General features: G+C 45.6%; 1 protein-coding gene across 3 annotated transcripts in view; it reads right to left on the bottom strand.

Annotated features, from left to right (window-relative positions):
• Positions 1–527: 527 nt before the first annotated feature.
• The window catches only part of Gcnt4 (glucosaminyl (N-acetyl) transferase 4), a 29271-nt gene continuing 15678 nt past the window's right edge, over positions 528–14120 (bottom strand). For all 3 annotated transcript variants that reach the window (XM_042261668.2, XM_016004221.3, XM_042261667.2), the window contains one exon: positions 528–5936. In XM_042261668.2, the coding sequence (XP_042117602.2) occupies positions 4568–5935 (1368 nt within the window). In that variant the 5' untranslated portion in view covers position 5936 and the 3' untranslated portion in view covers positions 528–4567. The remainder of the gene's footprint in view (positions 5937–14120) is intronic.

Genomic DNA, 14120 nt, shown 5'->3' with positions numbered 1-14120 from the left:
TGTCTGTAATCTGAATGTGATACATTGCAATTTGTAGGCAGAAGTTTCTCTCCCGCCTGCCTGTTCCTAAATATCCAGCAGTCACTTCCCAGATAATTGACTTGAAGGCTTAATATTACTTATTAATGCTCAGTTGGTAGCTCAAGCTTATTACTAACTACTCTTATACTTAAATCAACCCATAGTTCTTATCTGTTTAGCTACGTGGCTTGGTACCTTTTCTCAGTACAACATTCTCATCTTGCTTCCTCTGCATCTGGCTGGTGACTCCTGACTCTGCCCTTCCTCTTCCCAGAATTCTAGTGTGGTCCATACTTTCTGCCTGGCTACTGGCCAATCAGCGTTTTATTAAACTAATTCGAGTGACAAATCTTTACAGTGTACAGGAGCATTATCTCACAGCAGCAATTCTTTCTCACCAAAGTGAAATGAGCTCTGATCTTCACCTGTTAGGCCAGTTTGACAAACAAAAAGAGCGTGTGGGGGCCAGAAGGCACAGTGACAGGAAAGCACATCAGTCCAAGGAGTTTGATCTGAGGAGCACATTTTATTTTGCAATGTCGGAGAACTAACATATACCAGCAGCATAATTAAAACAACAAATCACTATTTAAAACTCATACATGGGAAATTGATTACTAAAATGGTACACAGGGATAACACACAAGAAGGAGCCTTGGAGAGTGATAAGAAAACAATTGAAAAATACCATCAATGGAAATGATTTTAATTTACTTAGCAATACATTCCCTTTACCTTTCCCAGATTGTCATTTCATTTTCCATGAAATACATAAGCATGTATACATTCACATTCTGGAAGTCAAGAGAAATCTTTAACTTACAACTTACCGTTTTACGTGTATGAGTGTTGTGCCTGCATGTATGTCCATGCATCATGTGTGTGCCTGGTGCCTGCAGAGGACAGAAGAGGATGTTGGATCCCCTGGAACTAGAGTTACAGATGGTTGTGAGCTGCCATTAGGGTGCTGGGAATCGAACTTGGGTCCTCTGGGAAGAGCAGCCAGTGCTCTTAACTGCTGAGCCATCTCTCAGCCCTAAAATCTTTAACTTTCAATGGCATTTTTATTTAAGATAGGCAAAATAAAAATAGCAATACTGGCTTTTCAGTACACATAGTATCTATGGTACAGTAGTAGATGGATCACATAATCTATTTTGACAGTTTTCATCCTATTATTTACACATAATCAGTAAACTTTCATTTTTAAGTCAATTACAGTCTAGATTCAATAAATACTATACAAAGAACAATTATAAAGCAGTGTTGAACAGTCTCTGACTGGGGAAGGACTTGTGTAGCAAAAGGTTTTTGCAAGAATCAGTTCTGAAGGCAAACAGGGAACCTGCAGGATTCCCAAGGCAAGAGACTGTGCTTTGGCAAGCTTCCTGAAAGACGAGCAGCTGACATTTCTGAGTCCAGAGAAACATGTCCACAGGGAAGGGAAGGCATTGCCACTTCTTGTCTGACCACAGTCTCCGTGAAAATAACACTAAAGCCTGGAGCAACTTGAGACACTTTCTAATAACAGGAAACAGGTGTCTTTCTCTCCAGAAAGACAATGGACCAGGCAGATGATACTTCTTTGTTGTACTTATATTCTATTTGATGACCAAATTAATAAAAACCATTTTTTTTTTAACGAAGACCTTTGGAGTTGGACCCCGGATGGCCAGTGAAGTATCTGTCATCCTCATTCCCTGGGTAAACCAGTCAAGCAGCATGCCAATGTTACTGGCTGTAGAAGAAATTCCAAATGCCCCCCGGCAGGGCTTTTCCTCAGACCTGAATTTGGGGGCCTCTCCTTGTGTTTTACGTCTCACAATGGAGCTGGGACCTGTGTTTGTTTTATACTCTCACCTCGCTGATACTTCAAAATTTGTCTCCACTTCATGTGACATTGACTTGAATCTCACAAGAGCCTGTGAGGAAGCCACAAGTATCCGTGTGCCCAGCACACTGAGAACAGAAGCCCACAGAGAGCAACATGGCAGCTCCAGGTTCTCTTTGAAACTCAACTCATTAAAAACTTGCAATTTATCTATGTGTGTGTGTGTGTGTGTGTGTGTGTGTGTGTGTGTGTGTGTGTGTGTGTATACACAGATGGGTGTAGGTACCCTTAGAGGCCAGAAGAGGGCACTATATTCTCTAGAGTTACTGGCAGCTATGAGCTACCTGGTATGGGTGCCGGGAATAGAACTTGGGTCTTCTGCAAGAGCAGCAAGTGTTTTTTTGTTTGCTTGTTTGTTTGTTTTGTTTTCTTTTTTAAAGATTTATTTATTTATTATATATACAGTGTTCTGCCTGCATGTGTCCCTGCAGGCCAGAGAGGGCACCAGATCTCATTACAGATGGTTGTGAGCCACCTTGTGGTTGCTGGGAACTGAACTCAGGACCTCTGGAAGAACAGTCAGTGCTCTTAACCACTGAGCCATCTCTCCAGCCCTTCAGCAAGTATTCTTAATTGCTGAGACACTTTCCAGTTCCTCTGAAACTTATCTTTAGTGGTAGAGGTTTGGTAACAAGTGTTTTCTGGGGAATATAATAATTTAAAGGGTATCAAAAGAGGTTGAAAGTGAGTTTAAGATAAAAAAAAAAAAAAGAAATGAAGCCAAGTGGTGGTGGTGCACACCTTTGACCCCAGCACTCAGGAGGCAGAGTTAGACAGATCTCTGTGAGTTCAAGGCTCGTCTACAGAAAGAGTTCCAGGACAGCTAGGGCTACACAGAGGAACTATGTCTTGAAAAACCAAACCAAAAAGGAAAAAAGATAAAGGAATGAAGCAGAAGTGGTGTCCTGGGGTAGTTAGTGTCATAAACGGTTACACAGGCCAAGCACACTGCATCTGTGCTCACATGCAGGGCACAGAAACTTAAAAACACAGTGAAGCACTTCAGTCTTTCCAACGGTCTTATTTCGGCCTTGATTATTACATATTTAAGTAGTTACTGGGGCTGACATCAAAACATAAGGAATGCTTCCATGTGTCCCACTTTCCCCAGAGACTAGTGAAATGTCGCAGTCTGATTTCAGGGCTTTGCCTCAGAAACACAACACACAATACAGTCCGTCAGTCTGTCAGCCTCGCCCCACCCCCAACCCACCCGTGTGTGTGTGTGTGTGTGTGTGTGTGTGTGTGTGTGTGTGTGTGTGTGTGTGTGTGTGAAATGATTCTCTTAAGTGTGAGAATTTGTAAAATAAAGAAAACAATACTCCCTTTGGTGCTTGGTTGGTTAAAAAAAATGCTACACTAACTTGGAGTGTTTACCATTTTGAATTGAATTTGGATTCCATTTTGCTGAAAAAGAAAACTGTATAAGTGATCACAAGAGCCAAGTGAGAAAGCTCTGTCATATTTCACAAAATCTTAAGGAAACTCCCTGGCTTAGTTACACAAAACAGCCGGGTGGTGGTGGTGCACGCCTTTAGTCCCAGCACTCGGGAGGCAAAGGCAGGTGCCTCTGTGAGTTCGAGGCCAGCCTGGTCACAGAGTGAGTTCCAGGACAGCCAAGGCTGTTTCACAGAGAAACCCTATCTCAAAAAACCCAAATCCAAAAACCAAAACACCCCCAGCAAAACCAAAAACCAAAAACCACCACCATCACCAAAACAACATAAAACAGAACTATCAACCTCATCACAAGTGTCCCACTGTCGCAAGGACACAGTCTCATCCATAATGCTCACATATAAAACGAGAGGCTTAGGCCTGGGATTCTGCTGTGCGACATTCTGAACTAGTACTCAGTTTTATTTTCATCAGTGCGTGTGTTTTCAGGAACAAGTGAATTAAAAAGGAAGCCGTTCATGACACCATTGTGTAGCTAATGCAGATGAACCAAGAAGCCCCTTGTGCCTCCTCGGGCACTACTTGTCCCAACACACCTACCGGCCACCCATCTGCCTTCCCGGACAATCCTCACACCAACAGCCTTCCCTCTGCCCTGCATCAAAAGGTGAGGCCCCAAAAGGTAAGTTATACTTTGGCAAGCAGGAGACCAGACAGTTCTTGGAGTTTCTCTGAGGTAGTGGAATCCTAAGAGTCTAACAGTTCAAAAGCATCTCGGTTGCCAGACTAAGAAACAGGTAGGGTGCTGGCTTCATCCTCACACCCTTTCAGGGACTAGAGGCCTGTGATGAGCACATACCCCAAAGTCATCTTCAGTAGCACGTTCCCTGTGACATTGGACACACGAAAACACCACAGTTGAACATCAGGAGGGTAAACACTGCTTCCTGAGGGCATACTTCATTACAACTTAGAGTTAATTGCTGCGTGTCTTTTGATAAAGTGCCTGGTGCACCGTTAGGTGCTCAATAAATGTGATATCACTAAACATTTAAGATCTCTGACTTAGTAAGACGACAAGCAAAACCAGCATTTAAAAACCAAAGTCCATGCAGACTCAAAGTCCATGCATGGAACTTTATAGAAGGTTCAACCTTGGAAAAGTATTTAAGTTCAGATGGTGTTGGGCAAAACCTGGGTCCACAATTCCATCTTACTTAACTCTTTGTATCAGATACTCCCAGTTCCATAGTGATCTTATGATAACGTGTGACTGGGATTTCTATCTGTAATGAACTTTTCTGAAGACAAAGTGATCGACTTTCTCTGTTGTTCTTCAAGCGTTTCTGCTAGACATTTAACCAAGACAGGGTCCACTTTAGAATCAAATTTATTAGCAAACCAATGTCCTTCCTTTATAAGCCACCGTAATTCTGCAGCGCCGTAGATACACACACTTCGAAGGTGTGATCCAGTGCAATTGGGGTAAAAATAGCCTTCATAGTAATTCCATTTGACCAGACGGGTCTTACTTTGTAGGTCGGATACATCCTGGGCTGATCTGGAAATTTCTCCAGGTATTCCTGGTATCCGGGTTAAGGTAGCCCAAAAGTGCTCATCAGGAGAGTATGTATCTTTAGACCAAGCAAAAAAGTCTTCAACGAGGGAGCTGTTGAAAATATATTTAACAAATGCTTGACTTAAAACAAAATAGGCACTGCCTACAAACACCTCAATGTTATGAGGAGGCGCCTCCTTGGAGATGTTTGTCCTCACCGGAAGCTTCATATATTCATAAGGCACCGGTCTGAGCTCGTGATGATAAGTAAACCTTTCCATTTTACCAGTAGGAGGTTTCACTGTCTCTAACATATTCTGCCCTTGGAGTTTCTTCAGCTCTGACACTAATTCGAAATTTGACTTCAGGGGAAAGTCTTGCCCACATAGGTTGATGACGTATTTCCACTGAACTGAAGACTTGAGAAGGTCTGAAAGGCAATTCAAATCAGCCTGGAGCCTGGAAATGTGGGCGTACTCCACAGCTTCCAATTTGGAAGCGATGAAAATATTGGAGAAGCACTTCGCTAAGTTGTTCATGGCAACTTTGAACTCGTTCGGTGCCTTAAGGTCATAATGGATACAGTAAAGATTGTGCTGGTTGTAAATTGCATGAATTAGCCTTTCAACCATAATTGCGTCTTTGTGGACGACCAGTGAGTAGGCTATTGGGAAGCTCTCCTCCTCTCTCGAAACGAGTTTTTCATGGTACCGTCTCAGGGTCTGATAAATATCACAGTCACTTGTCATGGCCACAACATCGCCGTCCTCCAAGTCGATGATGTTCTGCCTTCTGATTTCCAGGCTCTTGCCGATTTCCAAAGGCTCCTGTTCATAGATCCCTGAGCAGTTAACTTCATACCTGACTTCATCCTTGATAGGTGGGAACCTGTTTCTCACAAAAGGGGAGGTACTTAGGGAATATTCAACTAAGTAAATGTCTCTTTGAGGGAAGAGGAGCCGGTCCACATTTAGAAGCTTTAACAAGGAGAGCAGCCACAGCGTTAAGAAGAGGACGAAGATCTTCTGCTGGAGTGTGTATTTACAGCAACATCTGAATGTCTTCATTCTGCAGAGGAGAAAGGGATAGCAACCGTTGACTAATATGAAGAGAAAAATCAATTCAGTGTATCCCACGTTTATTGGGTACCACCTACTACACATCCCATAGAGCGAGGAATCCAAAGACAAAGGAAGCAAAGTCCTTGAACAAATCCAGAAATAATGAAACAGAAATATATTGTCAGGGGATTTTGTGATTGTCGGTGTTAACTAATATTAGCTCATTTGGAGATGTTGGTTTTCAAACACAGTGGATAATAAAAACCAGTTGTTCAGTTGTTCACTAGTATGGTGGAAGGCTGGTTCCAGGACCTCCAGGTGATGACTGAGATCCACAGAAGCCCAAGTTCCTTAGATAAAATGGCTTAATATTTGCATATAACCTATACACAATTTCCTATGCACCCTTTTCTGTTTCTAGGTAATAGACAATACCTAGTGTAGCGCTCACACAACCCTTGCTCACATGGACGCAGCATAGCATCGGGTTCAGGGAAAATTCAAGTTTTGTTTCTAGGAACTTCCTAGAATTTTCTTTTTCAGGTTTTCTAAATGAGTTTTGCTGAATTTGCAGACAAGTAACCCACAGATCCAGAAGGCTGACTACAATGTGTCACAATGTGCCTGCATTTCATCTTAGCATATTTGAGGTGGGATTACTATGGTTTGGATAGAAGCTGAGAGAACCAGAAGAATCAAGAGGTCCTCAGAGACACAATGACTCATTTGAGCCCAAAAGATCATCTAACTTTATGCATCCTTCAGAGGCTGATGACGGAGGCCAGAAGCCACTTAGGAAAAGTCCAGAGAACCCCATTTCAGAAATCACATCAGACAGACTGTAAGATGTACAGATTGTACAAACTGCACACACCCTTTTCTTTCTTTGTTCATTCTCATTTCCTCATAGGGATTAGCAATAGAGCTTTCAGATTGGGAAAAGTCCAACACTCGTTCAGGCAGAGTTATAAAAATGGCCTTGGATCTACAGTGTGTTGCCTTGCCTGTGGAAGAGTCAGCTTTCCACAGCTTTGTCACAGTAGGCAGAAACCTTGACCTTGAGCCCGAGTGGCCAAGACTCAATGACTGTGTGTGTCTAGAAGAGCAAAAGCTAAGACCTGACAGTGGACCAGGACCCCTGAGCCGGGGCTTTCATTCAGCAAAGATGCTGTCTGGACCCCAGCAGCCGAGTGGAGAAGGAAGGTTAGATCTGAAGCTTATTTAGGACTTGGTCTGTGAATGTTGTGTGCGTGAGGCGAATGAGAAGCTGGATTACTCTCACTAGATTCTGAGTGGATGGTCTCACCATTTGTGGAGACAGAAAACAGGACAGGTGAGGCTAACAGGCCAGTTCTGGCTGCACTGAGCTTGAAGTGAGGGCTGGAGACAAAAGGATCAGCAACATAAAAGCAGAACTGAAAATCCTGGTGGCCAGGCTGAGTAGAGGAGAGAGCAGGGGGCTGGGAAAGGGACTCCAGGCAGCCACAGAGGGTAGGCTGAGATGCAGCCGGAGGGAACGAGATTCTGCAGCACAGGTCAAGGGCACCAAGCTGCAGACTCAGAAGCCTGAGCACACATGTACAGAGGAGCTGTGATAAGAACAAGTCAAGAGATTAGTCAGTCCCGACTACACTTTATCGGTCCAGGGGCTCTTAATGGGCATCAGCTAATCTTTCCCTCTGTCAAGTGAGAAGATGTTTAAAGAGCCAGGTCCCCAGAGTTAGCATGCCACGGTTAACCTAACCACCATCTTCACATTTCATACAAAGACAAGGGCCTCAGCATCTAGGTTCCTGCCTTTCTTGGGTCCAGCCCTGGGTCTGGAGAGTTTGAGCGGTCAGGAAGCCAGGGCTAGCTAGCTGCTCAAAACAGGCCAGTCCCAGAGGACTGGGCAATGGAGCGTGGGGTGTGCGCACTCTAAAAAGCCCTCTGGAACCGGCTCTTACACACTGCTCTGGCCTTTTGTGGTCAGGGACAAGAGTGTGTTTCAAAACAGAAAGGGGAGGCACTGGGGGAGGCCAGGCCTGTCCTGGCTCTCTGAATGTCTGTCTGCTCCCCAGGGATCTTTTAGGAGGAAAAGCTTGTCTGGGCTGGATTTGGTGTGAAAGAAGCACCTTCCAGTATTAGCACCCTGTCCCAAGTCAAAATAAAACTATTCTTTAACTAAAAGTGCCTCAAGTTGGAGGAAGGGCACAAAGGTGGATGGCTAGAGAAGGGGGGGAACCTGAGAACTGGGGGGAAGAAGGTGAATATGCCCAAAGCATGCTGTATAAAATTCACAAAGAACAAGGAAGGAGTTTGCAAAAAGAGGGAATTAAAAGAAAAAAAAAAAAGTAAAAGGCCTCAGAGGTGGCGTGCCCTCAGATTTTAATGAGTTCCTGCCAGTTCCTAAACAGGGATGTTGGCATCTTTCCAAGCTGCTGGCTGCACTGAGAAGCCAGCCCTGTATCCTGGGCGCTAACAGAAGGAAAGCTCCTCTAGGAGGTCCAAGGAGACTAAAATCTCCAGCTTGGGCTTGGCTTTGGCCTTCTGCAGGAACTTCTCGAAGTGTGCTTGTACCTATCCACAGAGGCCAGCGTGGTCCCGAGGCTCACAAGCTGCAGGGGTGAAGGTGGCCAACACCTATTCATTATAGCCCCTCGAATCTTCCTGTCACCTGCAGCCCAGGCCCGGAAAACCCCTGACACCTCAGGCACGGAGGATGTAAATGAGCCCTGAGGCCCTACCAGAGTCTGAAGGGTGGGCTAGGCTAAGCTGGCCCTCAGGGTGACCACACTGCTCCCAGGAGATCGGCGTACAGCACCTCCTGTAAACACCACAGCAGCTACCTTCCTCGGCAGGCTTGTGGGCAGGCATGCAGCTTGCTGGCCAGGAGTTACATTATGAATGACTTCCCACAGAAGAAGAGACTCTCCCCTCTTACCTGGGGAGACAAGGGAGTTGTCTTGTGGAGTCTGTCACTACAAGTTCCTAGCCATGACAGTCAAACTGGAAGAAGAAAGTCACAACAGCAGGATTTCTATAATGATTCAAGAGACCGTTCCTCACTAAAGTCCCAACAGGAAAGACATGAAGCATGGCCTCAATCTGTGATCTCTCCAGATCCCCCCCCCCCCCCCCGGAATTCCTAGAGCCCGGAGCCCCCCCCCCGCCCCCCGCATTGCTAGAGCCCGGAGGCAACAACATGGGGTGCCGGATGCACAGAATTAAGCACCAATACTTGCACACATGGCCCGTGGCTACAGCCACCAACAGATGTCCAACCATCTTTTCAGCCAGCCCTCTTAGAGCCCAGGGCCATCAGGAAGGGGACTGGTAAATCAGGAACAAGAGTAAGATGACCCAAGAGAGAGAAAAGTACCGAGGAAGTTTCAGTACTTTGGGACCAAGAACTGAGGGTTGAAAAGATGGCTCAGGGGTTAAGAGCACCAGGCTGCTCTTCCAGAGGACCCGGGTTAGAGCCCCAGCACCCACACGGAAGCTCACAACTGTCTGTTACCTGATGTCCAGAGGATTCCACACCCTCTTCTGACCTCCGAGGGCATACCACACATGTGCTCAGACATACATATGGGGAAACACCCATGCACATAAAATAAAGATTAAATCTCAAAAATCAAAATAAACGAAGAATTTCATTCTTATGGTGCTTTCCGGGAGCTTGCCAGACACTACTAGAGAGACAGAAACAGAGAGAGAGAGAGAGAGAGAGAGAGAGAGAGAGAGAGAGAGAGAGAGAGAGAGGAGGAAGTGGTGGGTTTTAGGACGTCCCAGAGCTGAGCTTGAGGATCCTGGGGGAACTCTGTAGTTAGCTGTGTCTAGTTAACCTCTCTGAAGGCCCGGTGGTTTTGCTCAACATGGGATTAGAAAGCCCATCTCCCAGCCCCCAGTGTCTTAAATTGCATATGGGGTCACACAGCTGGGCACGGAATTCATGAAAAATGTAGGAACAATAAAAAGTTTCTGAAGCCTTCCCTTCCCTAAAAAGGCTTTTCCTTACCCATGGTCAGTTTGCTTAACACACCATGGAACCTTTTCAGTGTACTTACTAATTATTCAGGATTCACTGAGTTTTCCCATCTTAAAAAACCGACTTCTATTTTATAGTTATGTGTGTGCATGTGTACCTGTGTGGGGATATGCGCACTCGAATGCTAGTGTCCACACAGGCCAGAAGAGGGCCTTGGCTCTCCTAGAGCTGGACTTACAGGAGGTCGTGAGCCACCCGATACAGTGCTGGGAATTGAACTCAGGTCCTCGGCAAGGGCAGTATATGTTCTTAACCAATCAGCCATGCCACCAGCCCCTGAGCTTTTAAAAACAGAATCTGTAAGGTCATTTTATATAGACAATGTTAAGAACATGGATGCCCCATCCCTGATCAAGGTAGGAGGTGGCGATGTCATAAGGATAAATGACAAGCACTTCTTTAAACCTAGACTTATGCTTATTGCCTTTTATCTTTTTTTTTTTTCAGCACTGGAGACCTTTTAGGACCTCAGGTGAGCTAGGCCAGTGCCACTGTTATGCCCAGATTGTGACCCCAAAGAGACCACCAAAGACCTTGGATGTCCAGAATGCAACAACAAGGTTTATTCTGTAGATAGAAGTCTAGACAGGGAACTCATTCCTACTCCCAATACAGTGAGGCAGGGAGGAGTTGCTCTTTCTTTGTGTGGCTGGCTATTTAAAGGCAAAAACCACAAGCCCTTCAGGGGGGTTGGGGGGGTTTGCACGGGTGCAACTCGGATTGGTTTATTTTTATCTCTGTTCTCTTTTAATTGGGTGAGGGTATGTAACCTTTGAATTTACTGGTTGGGGTTACAATTATCACTTTGGGGGCAGTCCAGCACAAGTCCCAGGCTCTGTCCTTGAGCTGCCATGGGGGCTGGCTCAGTGGCCCAGGCTCTGTCCTTGACTCATGCACATAGCTCTAAGTTGGTAAGGGGTCCCAGACAGTAAACAACTGGTTGAACCTTGAGCAGTCATAGTACGTGCAGAAAGGGAGCTACTAATAGGACTATGTCTTTTGTTCATGGCCCTCCCAGAAACTGCTTGCTCAAGTCTCAGGAAACTGAAATTGAGGCCTGATATCTGCCTGCTCCTTTCATCCCGTGTCCCCCCCCCCCCCCCAGCTCGGCTGTCAGCTTTTCCACTCACCCCTGAAGCCTCAATACAAGTTCAGTATTTTAAAGTCAGCGCCCCACCACCTCCACCCCAAACTCTTTGTTAATTTAATAGCACTGCTGTGGAGGTAGACTTCCTCAGAATGTGCTTCTGGATTTCTGTATGTGTAACTTAATCCCTTCTACAGATTAATGAGGTGGTAACTGCTAACATCTTTCTTTTTATAAGAAAAGAAACCGAGGCACATGAGACAAATAAGAAACTACCCAAGAGCAAGGGCAGATGCCTCTTCTCCCAGGGAGGGGGCCTTCTCCATGATGGCGGCTGCAAAGCTTCTCTAGGTGGGACTCTACCAGCACCTTCCTGGGTGCTGTCCTTCAGTGCATTCAGGTCATGGCATGTAAACAGGAATGTCCCTTCCTTGTGAATAATGGGCATTCTCCTTACTTAAGTCTCTCCAACTTTAAACTCAGCTTTACCAATGTCTCAAATTAAAAAGAAAATCTATTAAACAACAACAACAGAACCCCCAAATGTCCAAGGTCCAGATGTGGAAAGGGTTAGCAGCTGGAGCTGGAAGCCAGAAAGCCTCTGGAGACACACATTGACCTCCACACAACCCTGTCACTTGGATGTAAGGAGAAAAATTCTCCATGTTTTCCATAATAGTTCAGCCCTTGACTGATGCTCCCACTGTCTTGCATAACTATCCTGAAGCAGAGACAAATGGTCCACTCATAAGACACTACACCTGCGTGGGAGAGGACCTGCATGGGAACGTAGGTGATATATCTCCTCTGAAGCCCCAGGCCCAAGTGAGCTGGTGAAGATATGAGCCAATTTTCAGCCAGTGGGATCCTTTAAAGGGATTCAGTCACCAGAGATGCCTGGCTCATATCTTGTCGCTATGCAGTTGGGGCTGTCTGAGAATTCCTAAGTATTTTAGAAACTTTCCAGATGAAATCTCTCTCCGGGCAGAGAACATTCCCTCCACGCACCCACCTTCAAGTCTTTAAACTTTGTTTTATTACATGTCAGCTTGAAAAATAGGACACGAGAAGCTTATTAACTTGGGAATGTCAGGATTTGTTTTTTTCTAAAGCCTTACAAAGTAGAGTCATTACTCATCATACAAGGACAGAAATAGAAAGATGAGCATACTAAAAAACAAAACAAAACAATAAAAACAGGAACAAAAATAAATAAAAAGCCAAATCTCTTCCTAGACAGAGGGAACCTGAGGCCTCAGAGCTGGACGAGCTAATGTGCTACCACCACACTTGATCTCAGTGAGGCCCCTGATTCTCCACGATGGCTTGCTCATCAGCAACCACAGAAGATTCTGGACTGTGGCCATTAGGTGGGAGGATGACTCAGCTGCTGTGCATTTCCGCGTCACCCCCACAGTACCTCAAGAGTTGTGCAAAGCAGTGGGAAGACAAGCTTCTCTCTGAGTTTACATTCTCTTTGTTCTAGTCTGGAAGGACAATGGCAAAGGCAAATGGTTGTCCCAGTGCGAAGCAGGTAAACACAGCGCCTACACAAAACCCAAGAGCCTCACGGGCAGGCTGAGCCTCATGGGTGGGCCGATAATGCTGTGTACGTGAGGACAGACAACCCTGAAAGGGTAAGTCTTTACAAGGAGGAGGAAAGGGGAGTTCATTCTCATTTCACTAAAACAACAAACAACAACTCAGGAACTTAGAGAAGCCAGTAGTGGAGAACAGAGATTCCAGTGATTCATAACTTGGTATGTTATTCTGTGGACACCATGCCCCTCCAACCGGTTTTTAAGAAAGATGTCCTCCATGGTCCCCTGACCCCTTAGGTTTGCCTTAACAGCAGCTTCACTATGAGGCACTGTCCTACCCATTTCTTTCATTCACAATATACTACGACCAGTCCTATTCTCGATGAGTCTGTGAAATGTTCGAGGTTTTCTAACAGCAGTGAGCATGCTTTTCAACAGGAACAAAACCACTTAATAATAGTTTCTCTTCCTAGCTCCTTCCTCCCTAGTTAACAAATCCATAGTTCCCAAAGAAACCTAAACGTAAAATCTTCAAACTGAAAAGACTTTAAAGGTGACCAATTCCGCAGCCCTCCAAAGGTGCCTGCCTGTCACGGACCCTCACTTCAGTCCTGGGAGGCTGGGAACACATTTTCTCCATTACATATGTGTCTTAGCGCTTTCCCACTGCTATGACTGTATAGCATAGAGTTTTGATTTACTAATCTCTAAGTGGTAGGGAGGTTTTCTACCGGGAAGGCATGTTAGTCCTATACTAAAGGAATCCATTGGTTCCCTTTCCACTCTGTCAGAGGGACTGGAACCCAAGCCACTTTGCCTGCATGAGCAATAGCCTTCTGCATGGCTCCCTTGCTCCTTCTCATCCATGCTTCATGAATGGATGAGACACACCCCGCCAAGCACACCTGCTCCCTGTGTGCCGAACCCTTCACCGGATTGCCACTTCATGTATAAATATAAAACCAGAATCCTTCCCCTGCATCTGCTTCCCCCTACAAGTTCATTTCTCTCTCTCATTGAGCTCTAGGTGACACCAGCCTTCTGAATCCTTCGAGCACCCACCCCTGCCTCTTCATGGCCTCAGGACCTGTGTTCTTGTTGTTCCTTAATCTAGACCAGCTTTCCCCAGACCCTGGCCTGCTAGGGGTTCTCACATTGGAGAAAAACAAATATATCATTTCCTGGGGTTCTGATTACCTTTTCCAAAGCTCTCTCTGGCCTACCCACACCCCTGCATTTTTTTCTGAGCCATTACCACAGATGATAGTCCACTTGCTTATTGGTGAAATTATAAGGCCACTCCACGTAGTTAAAAGGATATTTATTTAATGGCATAACTCACAAATTAAGGGATAGGTAGGTCGCAGGGTCTGGGGAAGGTGTACCACAATCCAGCGGTGTTCTTTGGAGCTCTGCTGGGTCTACCTCCACCATTCAGGGTCCTGGAACAGAGAGCGCTGGCCCACCCAGATCTCGGGTCTCCAGGCGCCTCCCCTGGCCCCGCCTCATAGGCGTGACAGTTGCCAGAGTCTC

This window comes from Peromyscus maniculatus, chromosome 15 (assembly GCF_049852395.1).
Source record: "Peromyscus maniculatus bairdii isolate BWxNUB_F1_BW_parent chromosome 15, HU_Pman_BW_mat_3.1, whole genome shotgun sequence".
Taxonomy (NCBI): Eukaryota; Metazoa; Chordata; class Mammalia; order Rodentia; family Cricetidae; genus Peromyscus; species Peromyscus maniculatus.
The sequence above is the reverse complement of the archived record's forward strand: the minus strand, read 5'-3'. Positions and strand labels throughout refer to the sequence as shown.